This window comes from Thunnus maccoyii, chromosome 22 (assembly GCF_910596095.1).
Source record: "Thunnus maccoyii chromosome 22, fThuMac1.1, whole genome shotgun sequence".
Taxonomy (NCBI): domain Eukaryota; kingdom Metazoa; phylum Chordata; class Actinopteri; order Scombriformes; family Scombridae; genus Thunnus; species Thunnus maccoyii.
The window spans coordinates 25,214,787-25,242,600 of record NC_056554.1 but is presented as its reverse complement, the minus strand read 5'-3'; the positions used below and the strand labels follow the sequence as shown (position 1 = coordinate 25,242,600).

General features: G+C 38.1%; 2 protein-coding genes, 1 long non-coding RNA gene and 1 other non-coding gene across 9 annotated transcripts; 1 reads left to right on the top strand and 3 right to left on the bottom strand.

Annotated features, from left to right (window-relative positions):
- Window positions 1–66: 66 nt before the first annotated feature.
- Window positions 67–6,647, bottom strand: LOC121889836. Its single transcript, XR_006093666.1, has 3 exons — window positions 6,560–6,647; window positions 971–1,094; window positions 67–432 (listed from the first exon to the last, which is right to left on the bottom strand). It is a non-coding gene; the product is annotated as an uncharacterized LOC121889836 (long non-coding RNA).
- On the top strand, window positions 6,499–21,935 carry LOC121889635. The gene is made up of 14 exons (XM_042401755.1): window positions 6,499–6,747; window positions 8,446–8,719; window positions 9,435–9,490; window positions 9,647–9,853; window positions 11,109–11,183; window positions 11,358–11,513; window positions 11,771–11,788; window positions 12,326–12,376; window positions 12,486–12,503; window positions 12,883–12,960; window positions 15,076–15,169; window positions 17,279–17,396; window positions 18,286–18,424; window positions 19,184–21,935. Exons 1-14 carry the CDS (start codon window positions 6,675–6,677, stop codon window positions 19,324–19,326), a joined length of 1,500 nt encoding a protein of 499 aa, XP_042257689.1. The 5' UTR covers window positions 6,499–6,674; the 3' UTR covers window positions 19,327–21,935.
- An 815-nt stretch (window positions 21,936–22,750) lies between these two features.
- Window positions 22,751–27,766, bottom strand: LOC121889748 (PRELI domain-containing protein 1, mitochondrial-like). Of its 6 annotated transcripts, XM_042401958.1 has the most exons (7): window positions 27,631–27,766; window positions 27,455–27,542; window positions 25,932–26,025; window positions 24,923–25,148; window positions 24,724–24,837; window positions 24,572–24,650; window positions 22,751–23,928 (listed from the first exon to the last, which is right to left on the bottom strand). In XM_042401958.1, the coding sequence occupies exons 1-7, from the start codon at window positions 27,646–27,648 to the stop codon at window positions 23,834–23,836; spliced, it is 714 nt and encodes a 237-aa protein (XP_042257892.1). In that variant the 5' UTR covers window positions 27,649–27,766; the 3' UTR covers window positions 22,751–23,833. The 6 variants fall into 6 exon arrangements, with proteins under 6 accessions (XP_042257892.1, XP_042257893.1, XP_042257895.1 ...); XM_042401959.1 differs by having other exon boundaries at window positions 27,268–27,763; XM_042401961.1 differs by having other exon boundaries at window positions 25,932–26,100; window positions 26,711–27,762.
- On the bottom strand, window positions 26,767–26,838 carry trnag-ucc. The gene has a single exon. It is a non-coding gene; the product is annotated as a tRNA-Gly (tRNA).
- Window positions 27,767–27,814: the final 48 nt, after the last annotated feature.

Sequence of the window (27,814 nt, the reverse complement as noted above, 5' to 3'; positions counted from 1 at the left end):
TTCTTTGTTGTTGAAAGGTGCTGCACACATCAACTTCCCTCCTTTCTTTCCTTTTTTTCTTTTTTCATTTTCCAAATCTTCAACATTACCTGAAACAATGTTTTGGCTTCAAGTTTAAGAAAAAAGACTAAAATGAGTAACATAGTAAAGATGATACAGAATGTCTCAGTTGAACTTTGTATTAAAAATGACGTCAGCTGTTATTTTGAGCCAAACATTTTGTGTTTCTCGACTGATCCTGATTGTTTGAGACATGCGACATGATAAAAACTGTTCACAGCGTTAAAAACATTTCACAGGCGGCTATAACTCAGGACAGTTGACATTATTTTAGATTTCTGGTTCGCCCAAAAATGGCCCTTTTTTCACGGAGGTGCAACGACCAGCACAAGCAGCTCTGACTGGTTTATTCCTGACCCTGAAGCTGTGCCTCTGTGGTATTTCGGTGCACAGGTGGGAGCAGAGGAGCAGACAGGTGGGAGGTTCATTCAAATGAAGCAGCGCAAAGACAGTTGTTGTATTTTGGTCTATAAATAATTACATATAAAAGTTCATCTCCATTCATTATGCAAAGTAGCCCCACAGTGTTATATTTGATGTTTTATTGTTCTACAACATGCATTCAAAGGGGATTTAATGTGACTTTTTTCACACTGATTAACAGTTAAAGATCTTTATACTGTAATTCAAAGTGAAAACAGACAAAATTTAATTCATTTCAAATATAAAATACATCATCTGCATTTAAAAAGTGACTAAAGCTGTCAAATAAATGTAGTGGAAAGTACAATATTTCCCTCTGAAATGTAGTGGAGTGGAAGTATAAAGTAACATCAAATGGAAATACCTCGAATTCAGTAAATGTACATTTTTACCTTCTGCTTTGTATTGTACCAATCATTTCTACAATATTATGTTCGTACATCACTTTGTAAACAGTTTTTAAAAATGCTATACAAATAAAAGTTACCTTTGTTGCAGGACTTGTTATTGTTCTAGTCAGGACTTTTTTCCACCACTAGAGGGCATCATCTTCCCGCCTTCTGCTGACCTTCCACAGGACGCTTGTTTGTCTTCCTGAGTGTGATGTGACTCTGCATCAACATAAAGACAATAAATCACTTTGCTTTTATCTCACCTAATGAGTCCAGGCCAGCTTGTTTTTCTCTGTGTGACCTCACCGTACAACACAAATGTTCTCTGCACATTCACACACTTTGCGTGATATTTTAAATTCTTTCTGAACATTATGTCACAAGCTCTGAATCTCTTTGACACTAATTAACTAAAGATAGTTTAATCGAGCATCATGACCCCCTCTTACTGAATGTCAAACAACAGCCAATCTGGCAAAATGTGGGCCTCGCTCTGAAATAAATTGGGGTTAAAATCAGGCTTAAACTGTACTGTGTGTCCAGGTTAATCCTCTCATCTCACTCTCAGAAGGTAATTATTATTATTGGTATTGTTTCCCAAAACTGTTTCTTAAAGTTGCTTCTACTGATATTTTTTTCAGATAACAAACAGATAAACACAATTAAGGAAAACAATTTGGGACATATTCTGCTTTTTGTGATTTTCTCTTATTTATATCCTGTTATGATGTCAAATGTTAAACATGGTCAAAACTTAAGGTGAACGTATGTAGAAATGCTGCCTGCAAGACAAAATCCAGGGCTTCAGTATGGTGGCCGACAAGGGCAAACGCGCTGCAACTTAAGAAAACATGCAAATAGACAAAACACAAGCAAATTAAGAAAACATCTTCATCGATTTGACAACACGTTTAGAAAAGAGTGCACAGGGACCATCAAAAAAATGCAACACCAAAAAGAGATAAAAAACAATATTCAATAGCCCCTAAACCTTTTTTTCCAAACTAAGTGTTGTAGTATAACCAACAGCAGACCATTGATGTGTGAAGGGATTTTCAGGACAAAACACTATATAAGAGTGAAGTGAAGTTATTGAAAAAGTTTCCCTTTTCAGTGTTTCACTTTTTAGATGGTCCCTGCACACACTTCTAAATGTGTTATGAGCAGTGAAAGAGGTTTTCCTCACTGTAATCATTCCTCCTGTTCATACTGGCTATTAAAAGATCCTTCAAATGTGTTTTCAATGTAAGTGATGGAGGCCAAAATCCACAGTGTGTCCACACAGTCATTTAAAAGTAGATGTGAAGCTTATATTCAGCTTCAGCAGTCTGAGTTAGTCATATCAAGTGGATATCTGACACATTTACAGTCTTTTTAGCATCAAATTCCCTCTTTGTGTTTCCTCGGACAGTGTTTCCCTGTTGAGCTGCAGGTGGAAGTATAGTAACAAAAAGAGGGACTTTGGCACTAAAAAGACTGTAACGTTGAAAGATATCTACTTGATTTGACTCATTTGGACGCTTCATGAAGCTTCAGATAAACTTTTAAATACATTTTTGTCCCTTATCACTTACCATGTAAGTGCATTATGAAGGGGTCGTTTAAAAGTCAGTATGAACAGGATGAATGATTACTCTACACTCCCTACACTGGCTCACAGACCTCCTGACCTGTTCAATCTGTCTGATGATGACACAGCTTGATAATGTCACCAACTTCCCACAACAAAGTTCTGACTGGCCTGGTTGTTTCTCCAATAAGAGAAAGCTGGGTGACCCTAAAGGAAGTAAGATACCTTCCTCTTAGAGACCCCAGAGGGAGTGAAGGACATCCATCATGGGGATCATATAAGAACCCCTCCTGGGGAGTCAAAAGAAGTGAGATACCTCTTTCTTGGTGACCTTGAAGTAAGTGGTGTACCTTCCTTTTGGGGACCCTAAAAAATGATATACAGCCCTCTTGGGGAACCCAAATGAAGTAAGGTGCATCCCTCATGAGGATGCTGAAGAAGCCCTTTTGGGGACTCAAAGAATGTAAGGTACCTCCTTCTTGGGGACCCTAAAGTAAGTGAAGGACATCCTTCTTGGGGACCCTGAAGGAAGTAAGGTAGTTTCCTCTTGGGGACCCTATAAGAAGTTACACAACTCTCTCCTGGGGAACCCAAAGACAGTGATGTAGCCACCTCCTAGGGATGCTGCACTCCTCCCATTTGCTCATATACCTGGAATCCCCAGGAGGGATGTCTGCAGTTGGAACCCTTGTCAATCTGTCTGACACAGCTTGAACATCACCAACTTCCCACCCACACAGGCTCTAACAAGCCCAAATATTTCTCCAATGAGGGAAGGCCACAAATCCCTGGCTCTGGGGGGCCTTAAAGGAGGGCAAGGACAGTTAATTTGTATATCACATTTAATACACAAAGGCAACTCAAAGCATTTGAAATGCAAGGAAGTGAGGTACCTCCTTTGTGGGGACCCCAAAGGAAGTGATACACTTCCCTTCTGAGGACCCTAGGAAGCAGTGTACGTGCCTTCTAGGAATGCTGCTCTCTTCTCATTGGCTCACAGATCTGGAATCCCCAAGAGGGAAGTCTGACACAGCTTGATGATATCAGTAACTCTAGTCAGATCCGAGGCTCAGATTGGCCCAGTGTTTTTGAACCACTGACATCATTGTAGATGTGGGTAGTAATTCAGAGGTCTGCAACCAGACACACACTCCCAGGTGCTCTGTGTTACATGACACAATTTGACTTGAATACTCATCTCTGTGTTTATAAGTCAATTGAATCTTATCACATGTTTTAAATGCACCACAGTCAAATATTGGTACATTGTTGACACCAAGTAAGTGAATGTGACTATTTTTGAGCTGTGGACAGTATATTAGGGCAGATTATATTCATCCAGGACAAAACCAGGATAATTCATCCAGCCCCCTAAAATAAAATAAAATAGATATAATTTGGTAGGAATAGTGTTCCAAATCAGCAGTCACAGAGGTGATTAAAATATCACAACCATGATTCAGCTGATTCAGTGTGATTACGCATCTTTTTGTTGAGTTTTTCTAATCTTATCAAATGTCATCTTTATGGACTGAATTAATTAATCGTAGCTAAAGATTGGTATGTTGTTAACCCCAAGGCTTCTTATGAAGGTTAGAATCAATGACTGGTTTTGAAATGTTTTATATCAGTTTTAGAAATTGGTTTTTAGGAAGTTTAACATGTTTAAGATCGTTAATGTCCTTGTGTGGTATTCAGTAATGTTTTAGTATGATTGTGTAGGAAAGCACCCCAGAATACAAGAATCCAACAACGCCACTCTGTGAATTTCACCCACAGAGGGGGGGGGGGCAGAGAAACCCACAGGAGGACTGGAGTGAGGGGAAGTTCCAGGATACCACCACCAGTACTAGTATTGTGAGACACACACGCACACAATTGCTTACCCTCATTGCAAGACAGAAAAAAAAACACACGGGGGTTAGTAAAGCACAGCGAAACAACATGCAATAGAAAACCCAAGAAGCAGAAGGAAAACCTTCACCCAGTGGCCAACTACCTGCGAGAGTATAGCAACCCAACTGTCCTGTTACCGGCGAAAGACAAGAAACTTCAGCGATAAAAAATCTCCCCACCTGTTACACACAGCAGTTGGTTTCCAAGAAAACAAAACAGAAACAAAACAGAGATAAAACGACGTAAACCCCCTCCTTTACAATGAGCAACCTATAGTCATTTGCAGGCTACTACTTTTTTTACCAAAAATAAGCAGAAGTATATCAACGATAACCCAAAATAAGGAGGCAAGTAAGACAAATCTTTCAAATAAGAATTTACCAAAATCAAAAAAGTGGCAGCAGGGCTCCTCCTAATAAGGCAAAAACACAATATTAAAAAATACTTAATATTTACAACCATGAGTTGACACCAGCTAGACGACTATACTACACAACCTTCACCAAGTACAGCAAACTAGGTCACACAGGAAGCCAACACCATGTTCCTCATTCCTATTATGAGAAGTGTACATTATTTCACACATATGAGAACAACTATGATTAGGAACATCAGAGAAAGGCACCTTAGAGCTGCAAGTTACAGAGATCGAACAGCCAGCCCTGGTGTGGTCATCAATGCTACCTCCAGCTGGCTGCAAACAGTGCCTGCAAAAATGCCGGGGAAATACTTAAAACATGCACAGATAACATGCACAAGGAAGACAGGTAGGGCGGATACCATAATCTGATGTTCATCACCCTCAACAGCAATACCGAGGTCAAGTAAACGTGAGGCAAAACCTCCCTCCTAGACCCACATGGCCCCTTTTGAAGGGACTGTTTAACCAGGAAGTGGACAAATGTCTCCTGTTCTCAGTCAGAGTGATTATCAGATGGGGCAACACCCACAAGAGCTCACTCATTACATAATGATATGATTGTTTTCAAATTGTTGTAAGTCAGTTGTAAATATGTGTTTTTGAGTATGTTTTTGTTGTGCAATAGCTACATATATTAGTTCATACAGCATACACAATAAACTGATGCAAAACAGATTGGTTTTATAGTAAATGCTGGGGGTGTTTTATCATTTCTGGGTGGCGAGGGGAGGCCTCATGGTTGACCCGGTGCTCTGATCCGCCTGTGGAACAATAATGGGAAAAATACATTTGCCTGCTGCAATTTCACATAAAAAGTATCATAAAATCTGGTTTTGAAACATGCAAAGACCCACACAAACCTGCAAAGACAAAGTTGCTGGCAGTGTTTTACTGATCTATATCATGATTTTATAAATTACAAACAATATAGTGTCAGTCTTAGTCTAAGTGAAGTGGGTGGGGACAGGGGGCAGGTCGACCAATCAAAGCAGAGGGTTTTCTACACTATTTCCCAGGTTTGGAGGGCCACTGCAAGGCTTTTTAATGTCAAACATCTTCTGATTAAAGCAAATGAATAAACCACAAATAGCAGATCCTGGCAGGACTGTTGTTACAGTGGATGATGTAAACTGAGATGTTCAAACCCACAATAGCTCAGTTGAAGTTCGACATCTCAGTGCTTCCAAATACACATTTTATTGTGGTATTTACGAGACGTATGATGTGTATTACTGTTGAATTATTTGGTACTGTGCAGCAGCGGCATTGTGTTTCCACTTAAGGCAAATTTCCCTCTGGGACAATAAAGCTCTAACTTATCTTATCTTACTAAATGTAGACTAATTAAAATAAACATGTATGAAATTACACATAAGACATGGAAAAATGTTATTTCTTGGATAAATACATCATCCAGAATATTTAAATCTGACATTATATTTTGTGCACTTTAGGAGGAAAATCAGTTTTGGAGAATTTTTTTGCCTTATAAACAACAATTACAGTACAGGAGTTAATAATGAAAATAAACAATATTAAATAAATGAAAATATATAAAACATATATTGGTCTTCAATTCAAATTCTTTTGCAAAAATTCATATGTTTGATGACTTTGTGTAGTTTTTTTTAATTTTATGAGAGTTTTTTCAAAAGGTCAAAAAGTCGACTTTCACAGACAAAATAAAGGCGTCATAACCCACGTGACCATGTACCTATCAGATCTGCGCATGCCCATTTCCCACTGAGGAAATTTCCTCTACGGGTTTGCATGAGTGGTATGTAAACGTTACCGTACCTGGTCCCAAACTAAAGATGCAAACTGTCACGCGACGCATGATGAATATCTGCGCCTCTCGGCTTCCATAGAAGCGAACCTGCGTCCGCGGCAGTTAGTTTGACTCGCTGTCACAATGATCACCAGGTTTATCTTCTTCTGCTGCTGTTTTGCGCCGTTTTTCTTCGAAGTCATTCATCCGGTTGCAGGTCAGTGTGTTTGAAATGCGCATGTGTTAAATATGGATGTGCTGAGGCTGAAATATATCTGCTATTACACAGAATAACAGTAACAACAGGTTAACCAAACTCCGTTGAAAAGTCAGCTGTTTATATCTCAAACGCGTACTAACACATGCACCTGTTGACGTAAAAGTTACGTCTATTTGACGTAGGAGGGTGAACTCTTTGACTCTTTGATATATATATATATATACACACAATTTTGTATATATATACACACAATTTTGTATATACACACAATTTTGTTGAGATTTCGTTAAAGTGTCACTCTGTTGATATAATTTGTATCCCGAATCAAGTAGAAGATTGTGTTAAATGCTGTAATGTAAAAGTTTATGTTGCACCACAAAGCAACCAGTATTAAATGTCAGATTAATGTAGTTTGGAGTATAGCTGTTGTTTATTATAGATATGACTCTCTGTATGATACTACAAACAGCCTTGTCATTGTATCAGAGCACATGCCAAGAGTCGGTGATGAAAAAAATATTTTCCAAAAATAAGCAGATGACAGCGGTGTATGGTAGCTGAGGGATGAAGTAACGTTACAGACTGCAAAGTCAGCACATCAGCGACTGTGTTGGTATTTCTTCAAAATCCTCTCTGCCAGAGAGTTCCCATAAAGGCACGTGTGACGTGATGAAACTGGTTATATGTTCACTTAGTGTGAGTATATATGTTCTGCTTTCACTGTGATGTAGTCTCGGAGTCCCTTTGTGCAACTATGAAGGTAAACTGTAAAGACTGATAATTATACCTTGAGGTGGAGGGACAGTTTTTTATTTGATTTGATGTATTGATTGGGACAGTGTGCAGTTTTAAACATTAAAGATGCACCAGAGTTAGCTCGAAGCTAACTTGCATCCCCCACAAGCAAAACATACAACAGCACAGCAACAAACACTACAAAGCAAAAAAAAAAAAAACCCCACACACACTGAACACACCATCCACGCCTTTACCAACTTGTATGTCAACGGTGTCACGGCTCGTGTCAGTCAGATGTATTTGTCTTTTTATTGTCTGTGTATTTGTCAGGTGACTTATATTGACTTTTTTGGTTTCACTGGAGTGTAGTTTTATATTTCACAGCAGGGCTGAGACAATAAATGCATCAAAAAGAAAGTTTACCGGCATCTACTTTGATGCTCAGTTTATCATTTCAGTCATTTTTAAAGCAAAAAAATGCCAAAATATTTACTGTTTCCAGCTTCTCAAATATGAGGATTTGCTGGTGTTTGTTGTCATGTGATTATAAACTGAATAAACTCGGATCTTGGACTGTTGGTCTAAGACAACAAGCGAATTAAAGATGTCACCTCGGGCATTTTTGCACTATTGTCTGACCTTAAATTGCCAAATACTTAAACAATACAATAGTGAACAGTCTGATTGGTTATTAGGGCTGAGAAATATATAATGATATTATATCGATATCGTGATATGGCATAAGTGTCGTCTTTTCCTGGTTTATAAGGCTGTATTACAGTAAAGTGATGTAATTTTACCCACTTGGTTGTTATATCCACATTACTGATGATTATTATTTATAATATTTTGTGAAAGCACCAATAGACATCCCTACAATGTTGTCGCAATATTGAAATATTCAATCAAAAATATCATCATGATCAGCCCCGTTGGTTATCGTCTTTTTTTCCCCAGGTAAGCCCCTACCGTCAGGCTCACACGTGGAAGTCTTTGCCATCGTCCACCATAACGTCTCTCTCCCGTGTCGCCTCACAACGCCTGTCCACTTGTCACGTGTCAAGGCGTTGGAGTGGTTGCGTGAAGATACCAAGTTGACGGTTCATGTCCTCCGCGACGGAGAAGAGCTTGAGAAGGAGAAAGCGGCAGAGTACGCCGGGAGGACGGCCGTCACAGAAGACGGATCTTTGACGCTGTTCGGCGTCACGTGGCGGGACAACGGCACGTACAGGTACACGATGGGATGTCCTGTATGTTTCTGACAAATCTCATGCAGACTGAAACCAACAGAGAGCTGAATTACTAACAAGTATTGTGATAAATCTTATTCCTCCATTGTTGTCCAAAAACAATTAAAATAGTCCCCAACGAACACAATGTTTCCTCCAGCTGGTTTGATGACAGACTGCTTTACGGTGTCCAGCTGTTTTAGGAAATGACTGAATCTTTTCTAAACATGAAATTAAACCAGTAGGAACCAACGAGCAAATTCTGTCAAACCATCCAGACCCTGATACATCAATCTGGCTTCAATCAGTCATCATAGTTTCATTACAGTTTAATTAGTAGATGACAACTCACCGTCACTCAGTCAGTATTCAGTACTGCTCTCCATGGAGTCTTATATATATGGTGTATATATCTTGTCCTCTTTATTGTGTCGCTTTGAATAAAAGCTTCTGCCGAATATAACAAATATAAACTGTAGATATATTTTAAACAAACGATAAAACAAGCCTCTACTAAGAGGAAGGAAGCTCTGAATAGTTTCTTTTCGCTCAGTTAGAAATGTAAAAAGTGTAATTTTCTCACTCCGTTGGGAGATTTTCTGACTATATGAATGCAAATAAAATTTGGAAGGCGGAGTGCATGTTTGGTGATATGTTAAAAATCTCTTTGTCTAACCAGTCTGGTCTTCATTCTTCTTGTTTATGATCGTAATGAAGGTGTGTCCTTCTGAGAGGACGAGAGACGGAAGAAGTGTTTGTCTCTCTCATTGTTGGTAAGTTGAAAATATTATAACATCTGAAAATGTCCAGAATGATTAATGTTGCCTTAAAAATACAGAAAATAATAACAAACTGTAACAGTGAATTATCTTTAAGAAGATGCTAAAAGTATATAAATATGCATGTTGTGTTGGTGTTACTGTCTCCAGCTGAGGTTTCTGAGGTCGCCATGATTGTGCGGCTGACTTCAGCTGGCGAGTTGTTTATTTACTGTGAGTCCGGCGGCTGGAGACAAGAGCCGCAGATTTCTCTGCAGGACGCTAGAAGAAACGTCCTCCCTGCTGAGACGAATTCATCAGTCGGACCCGACAACCTTTACTCTGTCACAGCGCGCATAGACGCAGCAGCAGCTGGAGGTAATTTAAAGGACATATAATGGAATATATTTGCATGATTTACCGTTGAAAACTCCTTATTGATCTTCTACTGGTCCTTTATGCAGCCCCTCAGTTCAGCCTCTGTCTGAAACAGGCCGTTTTAGCTCCTGTCTCTTTAAGGCCCGCCTCCTGATGAGCCCACTCTGTTCTGATTGGTCAGCTTCAGGAAGCTTCCTCCGGCTCCGGAGGCTACGTAAACAAACTATAGTAGCAGACTGTAAAAAATGATGGATGTAGCCACCTTGACGTCACCCATTGGTGTGAGTTTGCATTTTGACTGTCGCCATCTTGGATTTTTGGAGCCAGAAGTGACCATATATGGACAAGAGGGTGGAGCTGAAGCTGCTAGCTTGGTTTTCACAGTGCCTTTACAGTCTATGGTTAACTATGATAATGTTAATGCTAATATTCGATAGCGAAAAACAGGCTTAAAACCATTAAAACAAAATGTCCTTACCAGAAAAACTTTTTCAGTACATCCAAACACTGAACAAGACTTTTTTAGGCGACCAGAATGTTACACTTAACTTTCATGAACTGAAAACACACTGAAATAGCAACGGCTACGGCTATACTCTGTGAATCTGGGGTTACGCCATGGTTACGTTACCTAACCAATGTTGTCCCAATGGTAACGACGTGCCTGTGACGGCACCCACCTGTCACTCAAAGCGGCCACGCCCTTAATTATACATAACTAATTATACAAATTTAAGCCTTAATAAAATTTAAATGGGTAAGTCATATAAAAATTCACCCGTACAGTTGTCATGAGAGGGGAAATTAGCTATAGAGACCAGAACAGGCTGTAAACATGTTTATTTCTGGGTATTTTAACATGGAGGCCTACGGGGATTGACTCACTTTTGGAGTCTCGAGTGGCCATCCGAGGAACTGCAGTTTTTACAGGTTGGCTTCATTTTTCAGCCCCGAAGGTTGCCGCTTGGTTATTATGTTTGTATAATTGAAAAAGTTAATAAAAACATGAGGACGTAATGCAGATTTCTGAAAGTCAAATAGATTTCATGGACTACGTTTGGTCGACTTAATGACATTTGATGATTATATCTTCCAAATATAACCATTTCTACAGGATCTCCTGGACAAATGAGACATTGACACCCTGCTTCCACACAGTTTGATACAGCTTCCATACTTGTGTATTTCATCAGTTCTGTCACTCTGCTGTGTGAATGCAGCACAGCTTTAGTTTTAACACTTCTTGTCCGAACAGGAAACGGGACTTTAATCTGCAGAGTGGAAATATCTGGAACGAGCCTGGTGAACGAGAACAAGATTTATATCACAGGTAAAAAACACAACTCTCAATAACCTTTTGATATGGCGGACGCACAGACACATAACTGCAATATACAGCCAATCAGATGCCGTTTCTGTATCTATACAGATTTATGACCACATTTTTTCTTAATGTAGGTGAGCGTCACATCTTTTGACTGCGACGTTTCTTTTTATTTTGCAGATGAGTTTAATCCTCAGAAGGAAGGACACAACTGTATTCTGCCCTGGACGCTCTTCATGGTCCTGGTTTGCGTCATCTTCGTCGTGGCCGCGTTCGTGTTGCAACGGCAGGCAGCGTGCCTCGACAGACTCCGTTCACCTGAGGGAGGAGAACAAGGTGATCTTTGTTTTTATTTCACATTTCACTCAGAAAGTCTTACTCATATTAATCTGATAGAGTTCAACAGTTTAATCTGTTTTTTAACGTCATGTTATTACATTTTTCTTACAATAATTTGCTTGAATTAGCACAGAATGTGTCCATATTTGTCTTATACTGTATATGTTACTGTATGAAATCATTATTATAGAATTTAATTGTTAATTTTAGTTATTATCATGATGATTAAAGTGTTGTCTCTGTTCTTTCCTCAGAAAAACAACCTCTTGCAGGTAAGTCCTCACCTCAAAGACTGAACAAGAACATCATCAGCAGAAAACGAGTGTTACGGAAACACAGTTAAACACTGTTTCCTGTCAGGATTTCATGTAAATACTGTGAAGGCTCCTTTTAAACCAGAACTTAGGCAGGCACGTTCAGAAATATATATAAATCCATCATAAACAACGTTGCTTCTGCTTCTTCCAGTTTAGGGAACATCAATAAATTGTAGCGTCTACCGATAGCCTGCATGTGAGACATTTAGGGAACATCAATAAATTGTAGCGTCTACCGATAGCCTGCATGTGAGACATTTAGGGAACATCAATAAATTGTAGCGTCTACCGATAGCCTGCATGTGAGACGTTAAGGGGACCTGCAAAACTCTTTCTAGGTATTGAGAAATCAGCCTGTTTTGAACGGGCACTAGTGGACAACTAATCAACTAATTGACTAATTGTTGCAGCTCTAGTTCAGTAGACGTCTTTACTGTCATTAGAAGTGATGAGACGGTGCTGAACAGGTGTGATTGTTTCTGTGTGTTTCAGAGAACGGAGACATCAAACAAATGCAGACAAACGGAACTTCTGAGAACATGAGTATATAATTATTATTATTATTGTTATTACTATAATTATAAGTATATAATATTCATTTTTTTTACAATAATTTGCTCCTAAACTGCTGTTTTCTGTTTTGTTTTTGCAGGTAAAGACATATACACAGGTAAACACAGGTCCTTTTAAACCAGAGATCAAAACAGTTCAGTTTAGACTTGAAACTAATGATTATTTTTGATTATTTTCTTGATTAATCGATTATTTCGGTTCAGAAAACGGTGAAAAATGTGCATCAGTGTTTCTCAAAGTCCAAGACGACATCCTCAAACGTCTTGTTTTGCCCAAAACTCAAAGATATTCAGTTTACTGTCATAGAGACTAAAGAAACCAGAAAATATTCACATTTAAGAAGCTGGAACCAGAGAGCAGCTCTAGTTCAGCAAAATCTTCCAGTGATGTAAATACTGTTGGTGAGTTTCTGTGATATTAAGGTCTATTATTAAGTGATGAGACGGTGCTGAACAGGTGTGATCTGTGTGTTTCAGAGTACGGAGACATCACCAAAGTGGACACAACAGGAGCTTCTGAGAACACAATCAGAGTAAACCTGCTGTCCGACAGAGGTCAGTTCACCCAAACAGGAGGCTTTTTATGTACTCAAGACTTCTCCTCCATGTTGACGTGAAGACCCGAGGTTTTAATTTAGTTCTGGGTGCGTATTTTTCCAAGAAATAGCACTGAAAGTGAACCTAAAGCTACAATCAGACAGGATCAAGGTCACAGGGAGGTTGGGAATAAAACAGTATTTTAACCCCCGGGGGAATGCTGAGGATCTGAGTCTGCATTTATCAAGCTGCACAGAGCAGGAAATCAGTCCCAACAGGCTGGACTTTCTCAGGAATTTTGGTCCTTTTTAGGAGGAGGAATAAAATCAGTTTATCAGTTTTCTTAGGAAGTAAAGCCTGTAACAGCCTGTATTTAGGCTCGTTCCAGAGAAGTCCTGGCCTGTTCAATCAGAGGGAAGTCATGATGACATTGAGCTTATTAAAAGGTCATCTTGACAAAAACAAACTTTTCTTGTGACTGACTTTGTGCTTTGCACCAACAAACAACTTCTTACTGCCACGTTCACCTGGACGCCACCTACCTGATGGTCATAAAGGATATTTATGACCTCATAATTAAGATGAAATAATTGATCTTATGTTGGGTTCTTATACTTCTGGAGACTGAGCCTGTTGTACTACTACTACTACTACTACTACTACTATTATTATTACTACTATTATTACTATTACTACTACTACTATTATTACTACTATTATTACTGTTACTACTATTACTATTACTACTATTATTACTATTACTACTACTACTATTACTATTATTATTACTATTACTACTACTATTATACTACTATATCACTATTACTACTACTATATTACTATTATTATTATTACTGCTACTACTATTACTATTACTAGTACTACTACTACTATTATTACTAGTACTACTACTATTATTACTACAACTATTATTATTACTACTATTATTACTATTACTACTACAACTATTATTACTACTATTATTACTATTACTACTACTACCACTACTACTATTATTACTATTACTACTACTATATTACTATTACTATTATTACTGCTACTATTATTACTAGTACTACTACTATTATTACTACAACTATTATTATTACTACTATTATTACTATTACTACTACTACCACTACTACTATTATTACTATTACTACTACTATTATTACTACTATTATTACTATTATTACTATTACTACTACTACCACTACTACTATTATTACTATTACTACTACTATTATTACTACTATTATTACTATTACTACTACTATTATTACTACTATTATTACTATTATTACTATTACTACTACTATTATTACTACTATTATTACTATTATTACTATTACTACTACTATTATTACTACTATTATTACTATTATTACTATTACTACTACTACCACTACTACTATTATTACTATTACTACTACTATTATTACTACTATTATTACTATTATTACTATTACTACTACTACCACTACTACTATTATTACTATTACTACTACTATTATTACTACTATTATTACTATTATTACTATTACTACTACTATTATTACTACTACTATTACTATTACTACTGTTACTACTATTACTATTACTATTACTACTACTACTATTATTATTGCTATTACTACTACTACTACTACTACTATTATTATTGCTATTACTACTACTACTACTACTACTATTATTATTGCTATTACTACTACTACTACTACTACTACTACTACTACTACTACTATTATTACTATTACTACTACTACTATTATTATTGCTATTACTACTACTACTACTACTACTATTATTACTACTACTACTACTATTATTACTATTACTACTGTTACTACTATTACTATTACTACTACTACTATTATTACTATTACTACTGTTACTACTATTACTATTACTATTACTACTACTACTATTATTATTGCTATTACTACTACTACTACTACTACTACTACTATTATTACTACTACTACTACTATTATTACTATTACTACTGTTACTACTATTACTATTACTACTACTACTATTATTACTATTACTACTGTTACTACTATTACTATTATTACTATTACTTCTACTACTTCTACTACTTTCACAGTTGCATGTCTGACTCTTCTTCAGGTCTGACCGGCGTTGAAGCTTCCGAGATTCTGGCAGTGAGAGACCGAGAGGAGATGAAGAAGTACAAAGACGACATCATCAGTGTAGGAAAAATGTACGTACGACAACAACTCAAACCTGCTGCATTTAAATAAGAACGTTCACAGCGAGGGCCGTGTCATTTCAGTGACTTTCTGCAGAACCGGAAGGTGCAGACGTTGTGGAAAAACTGCAACTTCAGCATTCAGGGGTCCGTTTCACAAAGCAGGTTCAACAAACTCTGAGTCTAATCCTGAACTCTGAGTTGATCTACTCTGAGATAGGAAACTCCGAGTTTCCGGTTCCAGAACAGCTGATTTGAGTCAGTTTATTCAACTCGGAGTAGTTTCACCTGGAGTTAAGCGCGTGCACCACAACTATAAAAAGCCAGCATCAATTGAGCCCCGATTCAAGGAGTCACCATGGCAACGGGGAAGCGGAGGGCTGCGTTTTTCTCCCCACTAGGGCTAGAAATCTTAATGCGATAATACGGCGAGTTTGAACATGTTTTCAAAAAGAAGTGCAACACCGCTGCAGCTGCAAAAGAGAGGGAGACGGCGTGGGAGAACATTGCTGCTCGGGTCAATGCCTAAGTTTAAATGTGGTCCTTTGCAATCACAATAATATTACAGAGGAAAACTGCTTGATTGGTCGCCTATTAATTTATTTCATTTAGGTCCAAGCGCACTTGGAAGCAGTTTAGGATGAAATATAAAAACATTGTTCAAACAGGTGAAACCTCGGCATAATCTCATGGGGGAACCTCATTTTGATCATGTTTTACATTGTAAAGTAAATATTAAGTGGCTGTTTGACTGTGCAGTTGTTTTATCCCCAACATAATGCTGGTTTCACACACATAAATTTCTTCTCATCTACATCATGTTCTGTTAAATAATTAATCCTATTTAAACTAACACAGACTTCTACTCAGCCAACAGAAAGAAGGCAGATGTCCGTAAAACGGGTGGTGGTCCAGCACCGCCACCTCTAACGGAGGCAGAGGAGCTGGCCATAAGCCAGAACATGGGAAGGCCAGTGGCTGGCTACGACATTGTACAAAAAACTTCCGTTTGCAAAGAAACGCAGCGCAGCACACAATATCTGCTGGGATGTGAGAGCATGACTACGATTGGTAATGTTGCAAATGTAAGGACGGATTAGGTTTTGTATGTAGATGATGGACTGTGACGTGAAACGGTCTCAAAAAGATAATGGCTGGAAATGCTAGAACATCTATGCGCGGTCTGATAACCATCTCTCAACGAATATTTAATTCTCTGCGCAGTAATGCTGCACCTTCATCCACGGGATCGTTATCAAAAGGACATGCCATGTTAGTGAAGAAAGTCGCCACTTACTGTGCCTAATGGACTTCTAATATACTGACTCTGATTTTTTTTAATGATTTTTTTAAATGACAGACGGCAGAACTAGGCTACGCCAAAACTCGCCTGCTGCCTGAATGAATGAGGAAATCAAATGGAGTGTGTGGCTCTGAAAGAGGGCGGAGACTGAGAGAAACTCGAGGTTCATTGAGAAAAACCTGGTCCCGACCAGGTTAGGTTCATAGAGTCTGTTACTACGGTAACTGACCGAGAGCTTAAGTTACCCCTCTCTGTGAAACAGGCTAGAGTTATCCCTCTTTCTCTGGTTTGAGTTACCTCCCTTTTTGAAACGGAAAACTCAGAGTTTCCCTCATTTCAGGGTTAACAAACTCTGAGTTTTCACTAAACCTGCTTTGTGAAACGGACCCCAGTTCAACTAGAGGTCATGTTTGTGGTCGTCTTGTGTCTCTGTACTCTTTTATGCATCATTTTTTTGGTAGTTTTTTTGCATCTTTGTGTGTTTTTATGTCTCTGTAGTTTTTAGCATCTTTGTACTTGTTTTGGGGCACTTTTTAAAGATTCTTTTTGGGCATTTTTGCCTTTATTGACAGTCCTCGGTGTAGAGAGAGAGCTGACGTTGATGTGGGCGCCACCAGCTTGTGGTATTTTAATGAGACAGATACCTAAATATCTCATCATACTGTATCTCAGAATCTCATTCTCAGGCAGTATCTTGAGTATGTAAGTATATAAATATAAGTAGCCTGATCAGGACTGTCCTAACGATATAGTTTCATTAATTATTGCCGAGGTCAATTAAACACTATTAAAGTGACGTTGGCTGTTTTCTCCTGCAGACTCAAAGTCCACCCGGCTCTGATCGCCGCCATCATCTCCAGACAGTCTCGGGCTGGAATCCAACTAAAACCTAACGGCTTCGGACAGAGCGACCCGAACTGCTTCGGCCTCATGCAGGTGTGTCTGTGTTGATTCTTAGTGTTGTTGTTTTTAATGATAGAACCACTTTTCCACCGTGTGATTCATCACATCTTGTTATATTCTGTCACATTCGGCGTGAAGGTCTCCTTCCTAGATAAGATGTTGATGGAGCCGGTGTTCATGTTTCCTAACAGCCTTGTTGCTCATCATGTGAACATCATGAGGAATAAGTTAAAAAAATGAAGCTGAGCTGCTTGTTTTGTTGTACTTTATTAGAAGGTAACTGAATTTCAAAACCTTGTGATATTGTACAATTATTTTAATGAATATTTTGTGATAAAATGTGTAAAACTTAGAATTTAAATGACTTGATCAGATATTAAATTTCAAGACAAACATTCATGCCACCAAAATTTGACTTTCAACCATTAATGTTAAATTTGTCTATAGTGTTTTAAACCATTGAAAAGGGATTATAATTAGATGATTAACATTTCATTACCTCCTAGTCATTTAAAATCCACGTTTCAGGTGTGTGCCTTGTGTCGTCGGTCTGTCTGACGTTGTGCATGATGGTTGGGGGCTGTTAGACTCAGACTGAGAACAATCTCCCAGCTTTTATTGTTAAAACTGGATGGAAACATTTAGAGAGTTAAAAAAAAAACCAATCCAGAGTCTTTAGGCCCTTCATTTTAGGGCGGTAACATGCAGTTCACTACAAAGGAGAATGGAGAGGAGAGCATCATTTCCAATAAGGCATGTCCTTGACGAAATGTAAGTTTGATAGCGGCTGAGAGCTTTTAGAAATCTCCAGACAATCAGCAGGCGGATCTCCGTCTGTCTGGCGTCTCAAGACTACGGTAAATAAAATGAAAACATCTAGTTTTGGGGTAATGAAACAGGACTTTGTGTCTCTTTGGTGCAGATCAGTCGCCATTACCACGCAGTGAAAGGCAACCCATGCAGTAGGGATCACCTGGACCAAGGCGTCACCTTCTTCATCCAGCTCATCAAGACCATGCAGAGGACGAAGAAGGACTGGAGCAAAGAACAGCAGCTCAAAGGTCAAAAACGTAGACGACTGCTACCTCATTGTCCTCACTTGTCATTTGTTGAATTGTTCAGAAAATCGTGAACAGTTCAAGTTGCACATGATTCTATGTAATGATTGTTATTGTTAAACTAATTAAACAGTTTGATTCTTCCTGTCAGTCGCCATAAACACTTCAGTCCTTGCAGAGATACTCTGAAGCTACTTAACTTCTGGTCACATATTTGATAAATCAATCCTTCAAATGTGTAATTTGTGTCTTAAATTATGAACGATTCCTCCAATTATTAAGTTTGTTTGACCCGTTTGGTTCCAGATTTGGTTTTGACAGCTTTGGGAAAGAAAATCATTTTAGTGCAACCTCGACAGACTAGATGTGACTGTAGAGCTGCAACAATTAATCACTTAATCAATTGACAGAATATTAATCAGCTGTACTGTTTTGACTGCTGTTTAAGAAACATTTAAAGAATTTTGTCCAAATTTCTCAAATTTGGGTTTTGAGCTCGTGATTGGTCAACAAGGACTCCTAGAACATCTGATCTGCATTTTATAAATCAAACAATTGATGGATAAATCGGATCAGATTAATTGATGATGAAAATAATCGTTAGTTGCCTCCAGAAAAATATATGCTGTCTGGAAGTTGACCTAAGCATTCTGGGAAATGTAGGAAATCAGTAAATAAACACAGTATATATAAAAATATATACAAAGCTTCATTTATAGATGCCACATGTCCTCCTATAATAACATTTCTCTCTCTCTCCAGGAGCGTTGGCGTGCTACATAGCAGGTGAGGAGAGAGTCATTCCTCTGGAGAGATATGAGGACGTGGACAGCGTGACGCCGTACGGCGACTTCGCCAACGACGTGATCGCCAGAGCGCAGTGGTTCGCCCGCGAGCTCTTCTGAATGTCAGATCATTTCACCCTTTTTTTGTTTGTGTTTAACTGCAAGAGGATGAATGAATGAATTCATAGGAAAACAGAACAGCAGTGTTATTTTAGCTGTATGTTGTTGGTTTTTGTTTGTTTATGTTGCTACTTATGTTTCACAGTTTGAAAAAAAAAAACATCAGTATTCACTCAGTTAAAACACTGTAAGTACAGTATTAATATTTAAAAGTATTAATATTTGATTAAGTTTTTCTCCATTTTCACAGTTTGTGCCTTGTTTACTTTCCTGCTGGAGAAGTGTCATTTTGACCTAAACAAGTGTGTTTATATTAATAATAAGCCATAAATGACGAGCACGACAGCAGACATGAAGAGACACACAGTTACAAATATATGAAGCACGTTTACTGTTAGGTGGCGTTTGTTTTGTGAGAAGAAATGTCACTTTTTTAACACATAGTATAAGACTGGGACACAGCTTATTAGTCTTATTGTGAAATACATGATATTATATATTAGCTTTAATTTAACCATCAATTGAATGTTGGTGTTTCCAAATGTGTGCTTTTAAAGTATGTTACATCTCAACATGTTTTACAAAACTTATAGTTGTATTATTATATTTATGAACCAAGTAGAGCTGAAAACCAAAAAGGATGTAGAGCCAGTTTTTGAGGTCAGTAGCAGAGAAAGGACGTTTTTCTTTGCTCTGTAAATGTCGTATTTATGTTGTAATTCCTCAAAGGTTTAAGAGCTAAAATGTATTTCAAAGAAAATCATGCTGTCGTTAAACAATATGTTTTTTTTGTTTTGTTCTGTAGAAATGTATCATTAATAGATAAAAGCTGTATGAGACCTCAGGTTCAGCACTAAGATTTAATGTGAATGTTTTACGTTTTTAGTTATGAGAGTCTGGTTGATGTGCTGCCTTGTGAAGAAAAGTTTGAATCCTAGTTGCTGCAACATTGAGGACACAGATCAATAATCTTTCTGACTTCCTTCTTGATAAGAAACCTGTGAATTCATGTTTTTTTTTACCAGAAGTTCAGCACCCGCCTAATGAGAAGTAAATGGAAGAAAGTTTTCCATTATCATCAGTTGTATTTTCATGATGTCACAAATGTTATTCTGTCCATTTCGTTAAAGTGATGCGTAGATTGAAAATAACATCCGCCTCAAACACGCAGTTCTTCTAACTTCACAACATCATTTTCACGCAATTTGTGTCGATTTTGCCAAAGAAACCTGTTGAGTAGTGAGATTCCAAACTGACTCTTCTCAAGTTTCCAACTGAGTGTTATGTTGTTGTTGTTGATGTCTGGAAACAAACATATTGTTATGATGTTTGTACAATAGATTTAACAGCTAATTCTGAGGTGGACCTCGTTGATGAAGACTCATTTAGCCGTACAACAACCATCTGTTGTAAGAACAAGACAGTAACTTTTGTGCTTTAAACATGTCTTCCAGCTCAATGTGAGCTCTGTATGAAAGGAAGGATGTGTGATGATATCGTTCAAAGGAAGAGCTGACGAAGTTCTCATTTTGTAGACGTTTATTAGACGATGGCCATCGGGTCCGTTCCATGTACAAAGATGGTCTGGGCACCGTACCACTGTCGGTGCATAGCTTATAAGGGGTTACACATCTGTATCTTATCACATGAATAACATAGGTTTTCCATGGGCACTAGGTCAGTTGGGAGCCATCCATCATGTAATTGACAGCTGCCTCACAACAAGGTCTAAGGTCCCCCCGAAGGGCCATACCATATTACCTAAGGTGACATGCAGACTCTGGAATGTTTATGTCACATGTCCAACACCCAAAATCAGTAAAGTATATAGGGTCAGATAAAAATCATACTAACACTGTAGTTCTGAAAATGCAATCTAGCAAAAAAAACCCAAACTCTGCAGGATTTGTACAGACGACAGGGAACCAATGCATAGAAAGAATTTTTATTGATGTTTTTTTAAATCCGTTTGATAAAAGAAGCAAAAACTAAGATGCATCAGTTTTCATATTTTATAACGCAAAAAAAATCGTACAATATTTTTCACTAAATGAAATATAGTATAAATAACAAAACTATGACTTGAACATCAGAACAATGAACAAACAACAAACCAAGAATCTGGTGTTTGGTTCCAGCTTTTGTAACAAAACAGTTTCTGATGCTCACACACACTTTGTTTTCCCAAAAACAACGATACTCAGTTTGGAATAATTTAAGGAGTATTTCTTTGTATTTATCATATCAGTATTAATAAATATTGCTTCTGTCAGACAAAACTCACTTTTGCGAACTCTCAACAACATGTTCAAGTGCCTTAAAGGTTTATGTACTAAAGGAAATGTATTATTATTGTTGTGAATGTGTCATACTGAACTAATACTAATACTAGGTCAGTGTTATCAGAATGAAGTGTATTCATGGGTATAAATGTGTGTTTTTTTAATTATTTTGTTTCTTTATTATCAGTTTACTCTCAAGTTCTCAAGTTATTTTATGTTTATTAAGGTATTTTGCTCCTTGAAATATCACAATCACTGGAATATAACACTGTTAAAAGTTTGAACAATGTGAATACTTTGCAAAAAAAATAAAGTAACTTATGCGTACATGAGACTGTGTTTTACTGTGTGGTATTAATATTACAGAATTTAAAAAGTGGTATCTGGAGATAAGTTGGCAAAAAACGCACTCTGGTCTCAAACAGATATAAAAATGTGAGTTTTGTTCCGGTGCCATTTTTATATTGTAGCGTCTTCTACCTGGCAGCTCTAGTTTACTTGAAGTTACACATGGGTTTAACTCTGGGTTTGTCGTTGGTACACATGATCAGAAGTGGTTTTAATTGTATACATGTTCTAAAGCACAAGAAGAAGTTGATAATCTGGTTCTATGAGTAGAAATGAGCGTACACATTGGATTAAATGATCTTATTCTGCATCTTTACTCTTTCTATAGACTTTCCAAGGTAGAGGTGGAAGTAGATGAGCTTCATTAGTGCAGTGGTACCCCCACTCAGTCAAAAAAATCTGTGCAGGAGATCCCGTAGAAGCAGCTATATGTGTAAAATAAAATCATCATATGACATTAAAGGACCAGTGTGTAGGATTTAGTGGCATCCAGTGGCGAGGTTGCAGATTGCAACCAGCTGAATACCTCTGCCCTTCCCAGCGTGTAGGAGATCCTACGGTGGCCACAAAAAATGCAAAAGGTCCTCTGTAGACCCAGTGTTTGATTTGTCTGTTCTGGGCTACTGTAGAAACATGGCGGTGCAACATGGCGGCTCTATGGAAAAGGACCTGCTCCCTCTGTAGATGTAAAGGGCTCATTCTAATGTAACAAAAACACAACAATTCTTGTTTTCAGGTGATTATAAACTAATTAAAACATACTTGTGACTATTATATTCCATTTCTGCCGAGTCCGTTCTGCTAGATGCCGCTAAATTCTACACACTGGTCCTTTAAAACAAAGGTTATTATCTCTAAAACTGAAACTTTGTAACAAAGGTTGGTCCAGGTTGAAGAAGTTTCTGTTCTGTGCTGTTATCAGCTTCTACAACAACAAACTGAAACTTTGGAAAGAAACAGAATGAAAATCCATGAGCCTCGTTCTGAGCAGCATGCCGACAAAGGACCAATCAGGAACCTTTGTCACTTGGTACGAGTGTTAAGTTTCCTTGGAGCTGACCACTAGAGGGCGATCATGCAGGGAAAACAGTGTTCAGCTAAACCGCTAACGCTAACGTTTCTGACTGGAGGGACAGTTCAGAGTATGAAACATGCATCTGTGCAACAATCTACAGCTGTGACCTGATGCAACAATCATATACAGAGATTTAACAGTTTCCATAATGCATAATTTTCTAATAAACTAAAAATAGAAAGAAAATAACCTCAACAGACAAAGTTGAGATTATTATATAGTTGAAATTAATTGGACCATGCAAGAGATTCTTATGGATCAACATTTGCAAAATGACAGAAAAAATGATATGTAAAATATTCTGAAATAAAATAATTCAAAATGACAAATACAAACTATGTTCAAATAAAAATATAAAAATTATGACTTGAACAGAAAATATTCCTAAAAAAGTAAATAAACTTAACACTAGGAAAACATAATTCAGACTTTTTATAGATCTTACAGAAGAAAAATATTAAAGAAATGTGTTTTTATCCCAACTTAATATTTAAGATACTATATCAGAAATATCTATTTATCTTTTAAAGATGAAACAAAACCTCAGTTGTGAATGTTTAAATCTACTTGTACCAACTGTCCAAATTAAACACTAAAGAATCATCGAGAGAAATAAGACTTATGATGATTGTTTTTTTTACTAAGATAGTTTCGTCAGTCTGTCCCAAGGAATTCTGGGAAGGTTTGTAGTTCAGTACAGAACAGCGGATGCTCAGTTAATATTCATCACTCTCCGTTGCTTTAGCTGAGATTATAAGCAGCACATGTTTTCTGATGATGGAGGTCAACAGGAAGAGGAAGGTTAAACAAACTGCTTGGGCGTGGCTTGCGGCTGGAGGGGCTTGTGCTTCTCTGACAACTCGCCCTGGTCGCCATGGAGATAAGGGGGAACCTCAGCTGTTGTTAATAAAAGAAAACAATCAGGCATGTTTTGTGTTTTTGTTTTCCTTATGTTGTTAATTTTTTTGTGTGTGCTCTTTGACTTCTATGTTTTTGATCTCTAGAATAAAGTGAGGACCTTCTGGTGACGTTTTCACAGGACTGTTTGAGGTTTAAGGTAAGGTCCTTCCCACCTACCTGACAGCAATACTTCTGTTACTGAATCCCTTTGGTGTTTCTGGCTCTCTCTTAGTGAAACTTACTTATCTGAAAGTATAACAATGTCTTTCCTGTAGTAATACCACACCTAAATATGTTGATGTAAAATATGGAGTACCTCAGGGTTCTGTTCTCGGTCCTCTGCTCTTCTGTTTATTTTTCACCTCTTGGCCAAATTATACGTAGTCATGAAATAAATTTCCACTGCTACACTGATGATCACACCCAAAGCAGTAAATTAGAGGCCTGCTTGGCTGCGATGAAAACCAGATGCCATTTCTTGATTGGCAGCCTCTTTTTAAATCAGAACATCACAAGGTGTGTTTCCATCCACCTCTTTTTATTCATGTTTTCAATTTGCGCATTAACAAAAAATCTGAGTTGAAACTAACAAAAAAATCCTGAAATATTGCAAAAAAGTTTCTTTGTGTGTGTGCCTCACCCTGTATCTTGGACAGAGCGTACTCCAGCCCCTTCATGGCTTTGGCTTGGTTACTTTTAAACCTGGCGAGACCAAATTCCTGACAGAGACACAAAGACATTACTGTATGTGACTGTGACTCTGTGTTTGTGTGTAGTGATACACTTCTATACCTGTATTGGTCGGGCCAGACCATAAACTGCCGAGGAGATCCAGGCCTCCCTCCTCAGTTTGGTCCACGATGGCCGACTGTGATCCTCCTCAAACAAACACCGCTCTACTACCGTCTGAGAGACAGAAAACACTGTAGATTACAGCTGCAATGATTAGTTACGTTCTCAATCATGTATTTGTCTTCTGACCCATGAATACCATCAGCGTGTTGTGGTTGAGGTTCCAGGTCTTGATGGTGAGTGTGTGTGTGTGCGGGTCGACGATGGAGTCCTCCAGGACGTAGACGGCCCGGGCCATGTGGGCGGGAAAGACGCGCTCCGCCCAGCTGGGCAGCCTGTTGGTCTTTGTCAGCAGTCGCCTTGACAACAGGTGGTTGCTGGGGGTGACCTCGCGGTACAGGACGTCCTCTGTGAGGACATGGGCGCTGATACACACAAACATATAGATTCATTATATAGAGACACACAGTGTGTGTGTGTTATTGTACATCTATTTTGTTAGGACCGACGTGAGTTTTAGACCTTTAGAGTGAAGACGCTTTTTGGAAAGTAAAGACATTCTTAGAAAATGAGGACACTGAGAAGAGAGGACATTTTTGGAAAAGTGATATCATTTTGAAAAGGGAGGACATTTTAGAGAGTGAGATCAATGGAGCACATTTCTTTGGAAAGGGAGGGTATATTGAAGAGTACATTTTTGAAGAGTGAGAATCTTGAATCCAGATTTTCTCAGCAATACTTGTTGGGGCGCCAACGTTGCGACCATCAGACATGTTTCTAATATGTTTTGTTTGTTTATTTCTTTTGATTCATTGAATTAAACAGTGGAAGTATTGTTATAGATTTATAGATAGTTACGTACCTGTGTTAAACATATCTGACGGTTAAGATGTAACAAGGTAATATTTATTGGAATTTACACAAGCCTTGTGTTTACATGGTTATCTACTGTAGATTTATAAAGAGTCATGTAAACAATTTAAAGTAATCTGAAAAAAGGAAAACATCAGCTTTTGTTAGGGGGCCAAATATTTCTAAGACACATGAAAAAAGTGGAATTAATCTGATTAATTCAAGAACAACAAACAAACATAAGTGCTTTGATGCTAGCAATGCTATCAAGATTCAGGCTAGCAGGATATAATTATAAAGGAAAACGTTCATATTCTAGATAAACCAGTGTAGACGTGTGGGTGCGTCAGTGTTACCTGTATGGGTTGGGGTAGCGCTGCCAGAAGGCAGCCAGCACCTGATGCCATGGACTCTTAATGTCGATCTCGCTGTGGAAATACCTGCCCATGTCTACACACACACACACACACACACACACACACACACACACACACACACACAGCTTACGGCCAACTCATTCAGGAGCTGTGGGGAAAACCAAACAGAAAAAGCTGCTGTTTCACTTACTTTCAGACAGAATACAGGTTGATTTTATGTTTAATTATGTTTCACCTCATCAACACATTGAAGCTGCATTAAAATGTGAAACTGGAATTCAAACAGTGTTGAAGAAGAAGCAGAGTGTCACATCCTATTCATTTAATTCACCCACCACTTTAAAACCATTACAAACCATTTCATGTATAAGCAGATTACAGCAAGAAAAATATGTTTCACTGTTCATTTGGGCTCCTGATTGTTGTTTTAAGACACACTTGAAAAATTGTGAACCTGTCCTTTAATAAAGTCTTTTAAAACTTTTGAAATATATGTAAGATTCAGATTTCCAGTAGGACTGTGAAAAAAGAAAGAACCAAACATTTTTCTCATAAAAGGTGATAAAAAGTCATTTTTAGAAATGTATAGGAAAAGGTGAAATCAAGGAGGACTTTTTGACTTGGGAAAACAACACATTTGAATATTCTTGGATTAAGGGAACTTGTAATTGGCTTTTTTCCCTTTTCTGACATGTTATAAACAAACAATTAATGAATAAAATACTGGCAGATACAAACATAAAGAAAATAACCATTACTTGAAGCCGTAAACAATTCTACCGAGTTGTATCCGGCTTTCAGGTGCAAAAACAGATGCGTTGGCCGGGAATCGAACCCGGGTCAACTGCTTGGAAGGCAGCTATGCTAACCACTATACCACCAACGCCTGTGCGGACAACAGCGCCTCCATTTCTATATATATGATATAACACCGTCTATTCACTGTTAAATAATATTCTAAATGTTGATTTTATTCGTTAATAGAGTCAGCTTCTGTGAAAACGGTTAAAACTGAAACGCTTAAAACAAGACGTTAGCTTCTTTTCTCGGTGTCCTATGTGTGTGTTCAACGGTCAAAACCGCCTGACGTTACATTAGCCTCTTTAATTCAACCAACGGCTCTCATGAGATACGCTAGTTAGTTAGTTTTTGAGCCTTAGTTAACGTAAATTCGTACGTTAGTCGTCTTTTAATGCCCCTCGTCGTCAGCAGTGGTTACCAGGGGCTTTATTGTTAGCTACTGTTGGTTAGCACGCTAACAGTTAGCAGCTGCTGAGGAAGCTACAGCCAGCAGCTAACCGGGGATCTGTCATACCTGCAGCCGTCATTTCATCACAGTAAACTGGGTGTCAAAGCCTGGAGGAGCGCATAGTCGCAGCATGAGTAAAACACGGCAGGTTTGTTCGGTTTTTTTGCTTTACAGCCGCTGCACATTTCGCACAGAAAGAGTGAAGCAAAGATAAACAGGAGTCAGCTGATCTCAGCAGCTGAGTTCTTCTCACTTTCCTCCACTAGATGACGAGCTGCAACCATCTTTGAAGGATGTTCATGTAGAGACGTCTCCATTATCCCTCCTAAAAACACACACTGCTAAAAGAACATAAAAAAACAAGGTCAAGTCTTAAAACATATGCAGTTTAAGGGCACACAGTTTCATTACTATATAGCTAGAACATACAGAGGTGCCTCCAGACATATCAGTGACAAAAACAATATGAGTTAGTCCTGGTCCACGTACCCTCCTGTTAAAAGTTCAAACCATGGATAGCCTCATCCTATACCTACATCCAGAGGGAAGGAGGGAAAACTCCTGTAGAGGGTCCTGAAGAATATCCTGAGCTTTCCTGGTGACCTTCCTCTGA

Coding starts and splice junctions, on each gene's coding strand:
- LOC121889635 (XM_042401755.1), top strand. CDS start 6,675: ATGATCACCAGGTTTATCTTCTTCTGCTGCTGTTTTGCGCCGTTTTTC. Junction 6,748..8,445: donor AGTCATTCATCCGGTTGCAG/GTCAGTGTGTTT, acceptor TTTTTTCCCCAG/GTAAGCCCCTACCGTCAGGC. Junction 18,425..19,183: donor CAAAGAACAGCAGCTCAAAG/GTCAAAAACGTA, acceptor CTCTCTCTCCAG/GAGCGTTGGCGTGCTACATA.
- LOC121889748 (XM_042401958.1), bottom strand. Junction 26,026..27,454: donor TCGTCATCTAGTGGAGGAAA/GTGAGAAGAACT, acceptor GTGTGTGTGTAG/ACATGGGCAGGTATTTCCAC. Junction 24,651..24,723: donor GTCTGGCCCGACCAATACAG/GTATAGAAGTGT, acceptor TGTCTCTGTCAG/GAATTTGGTCTCGCCAGGTT.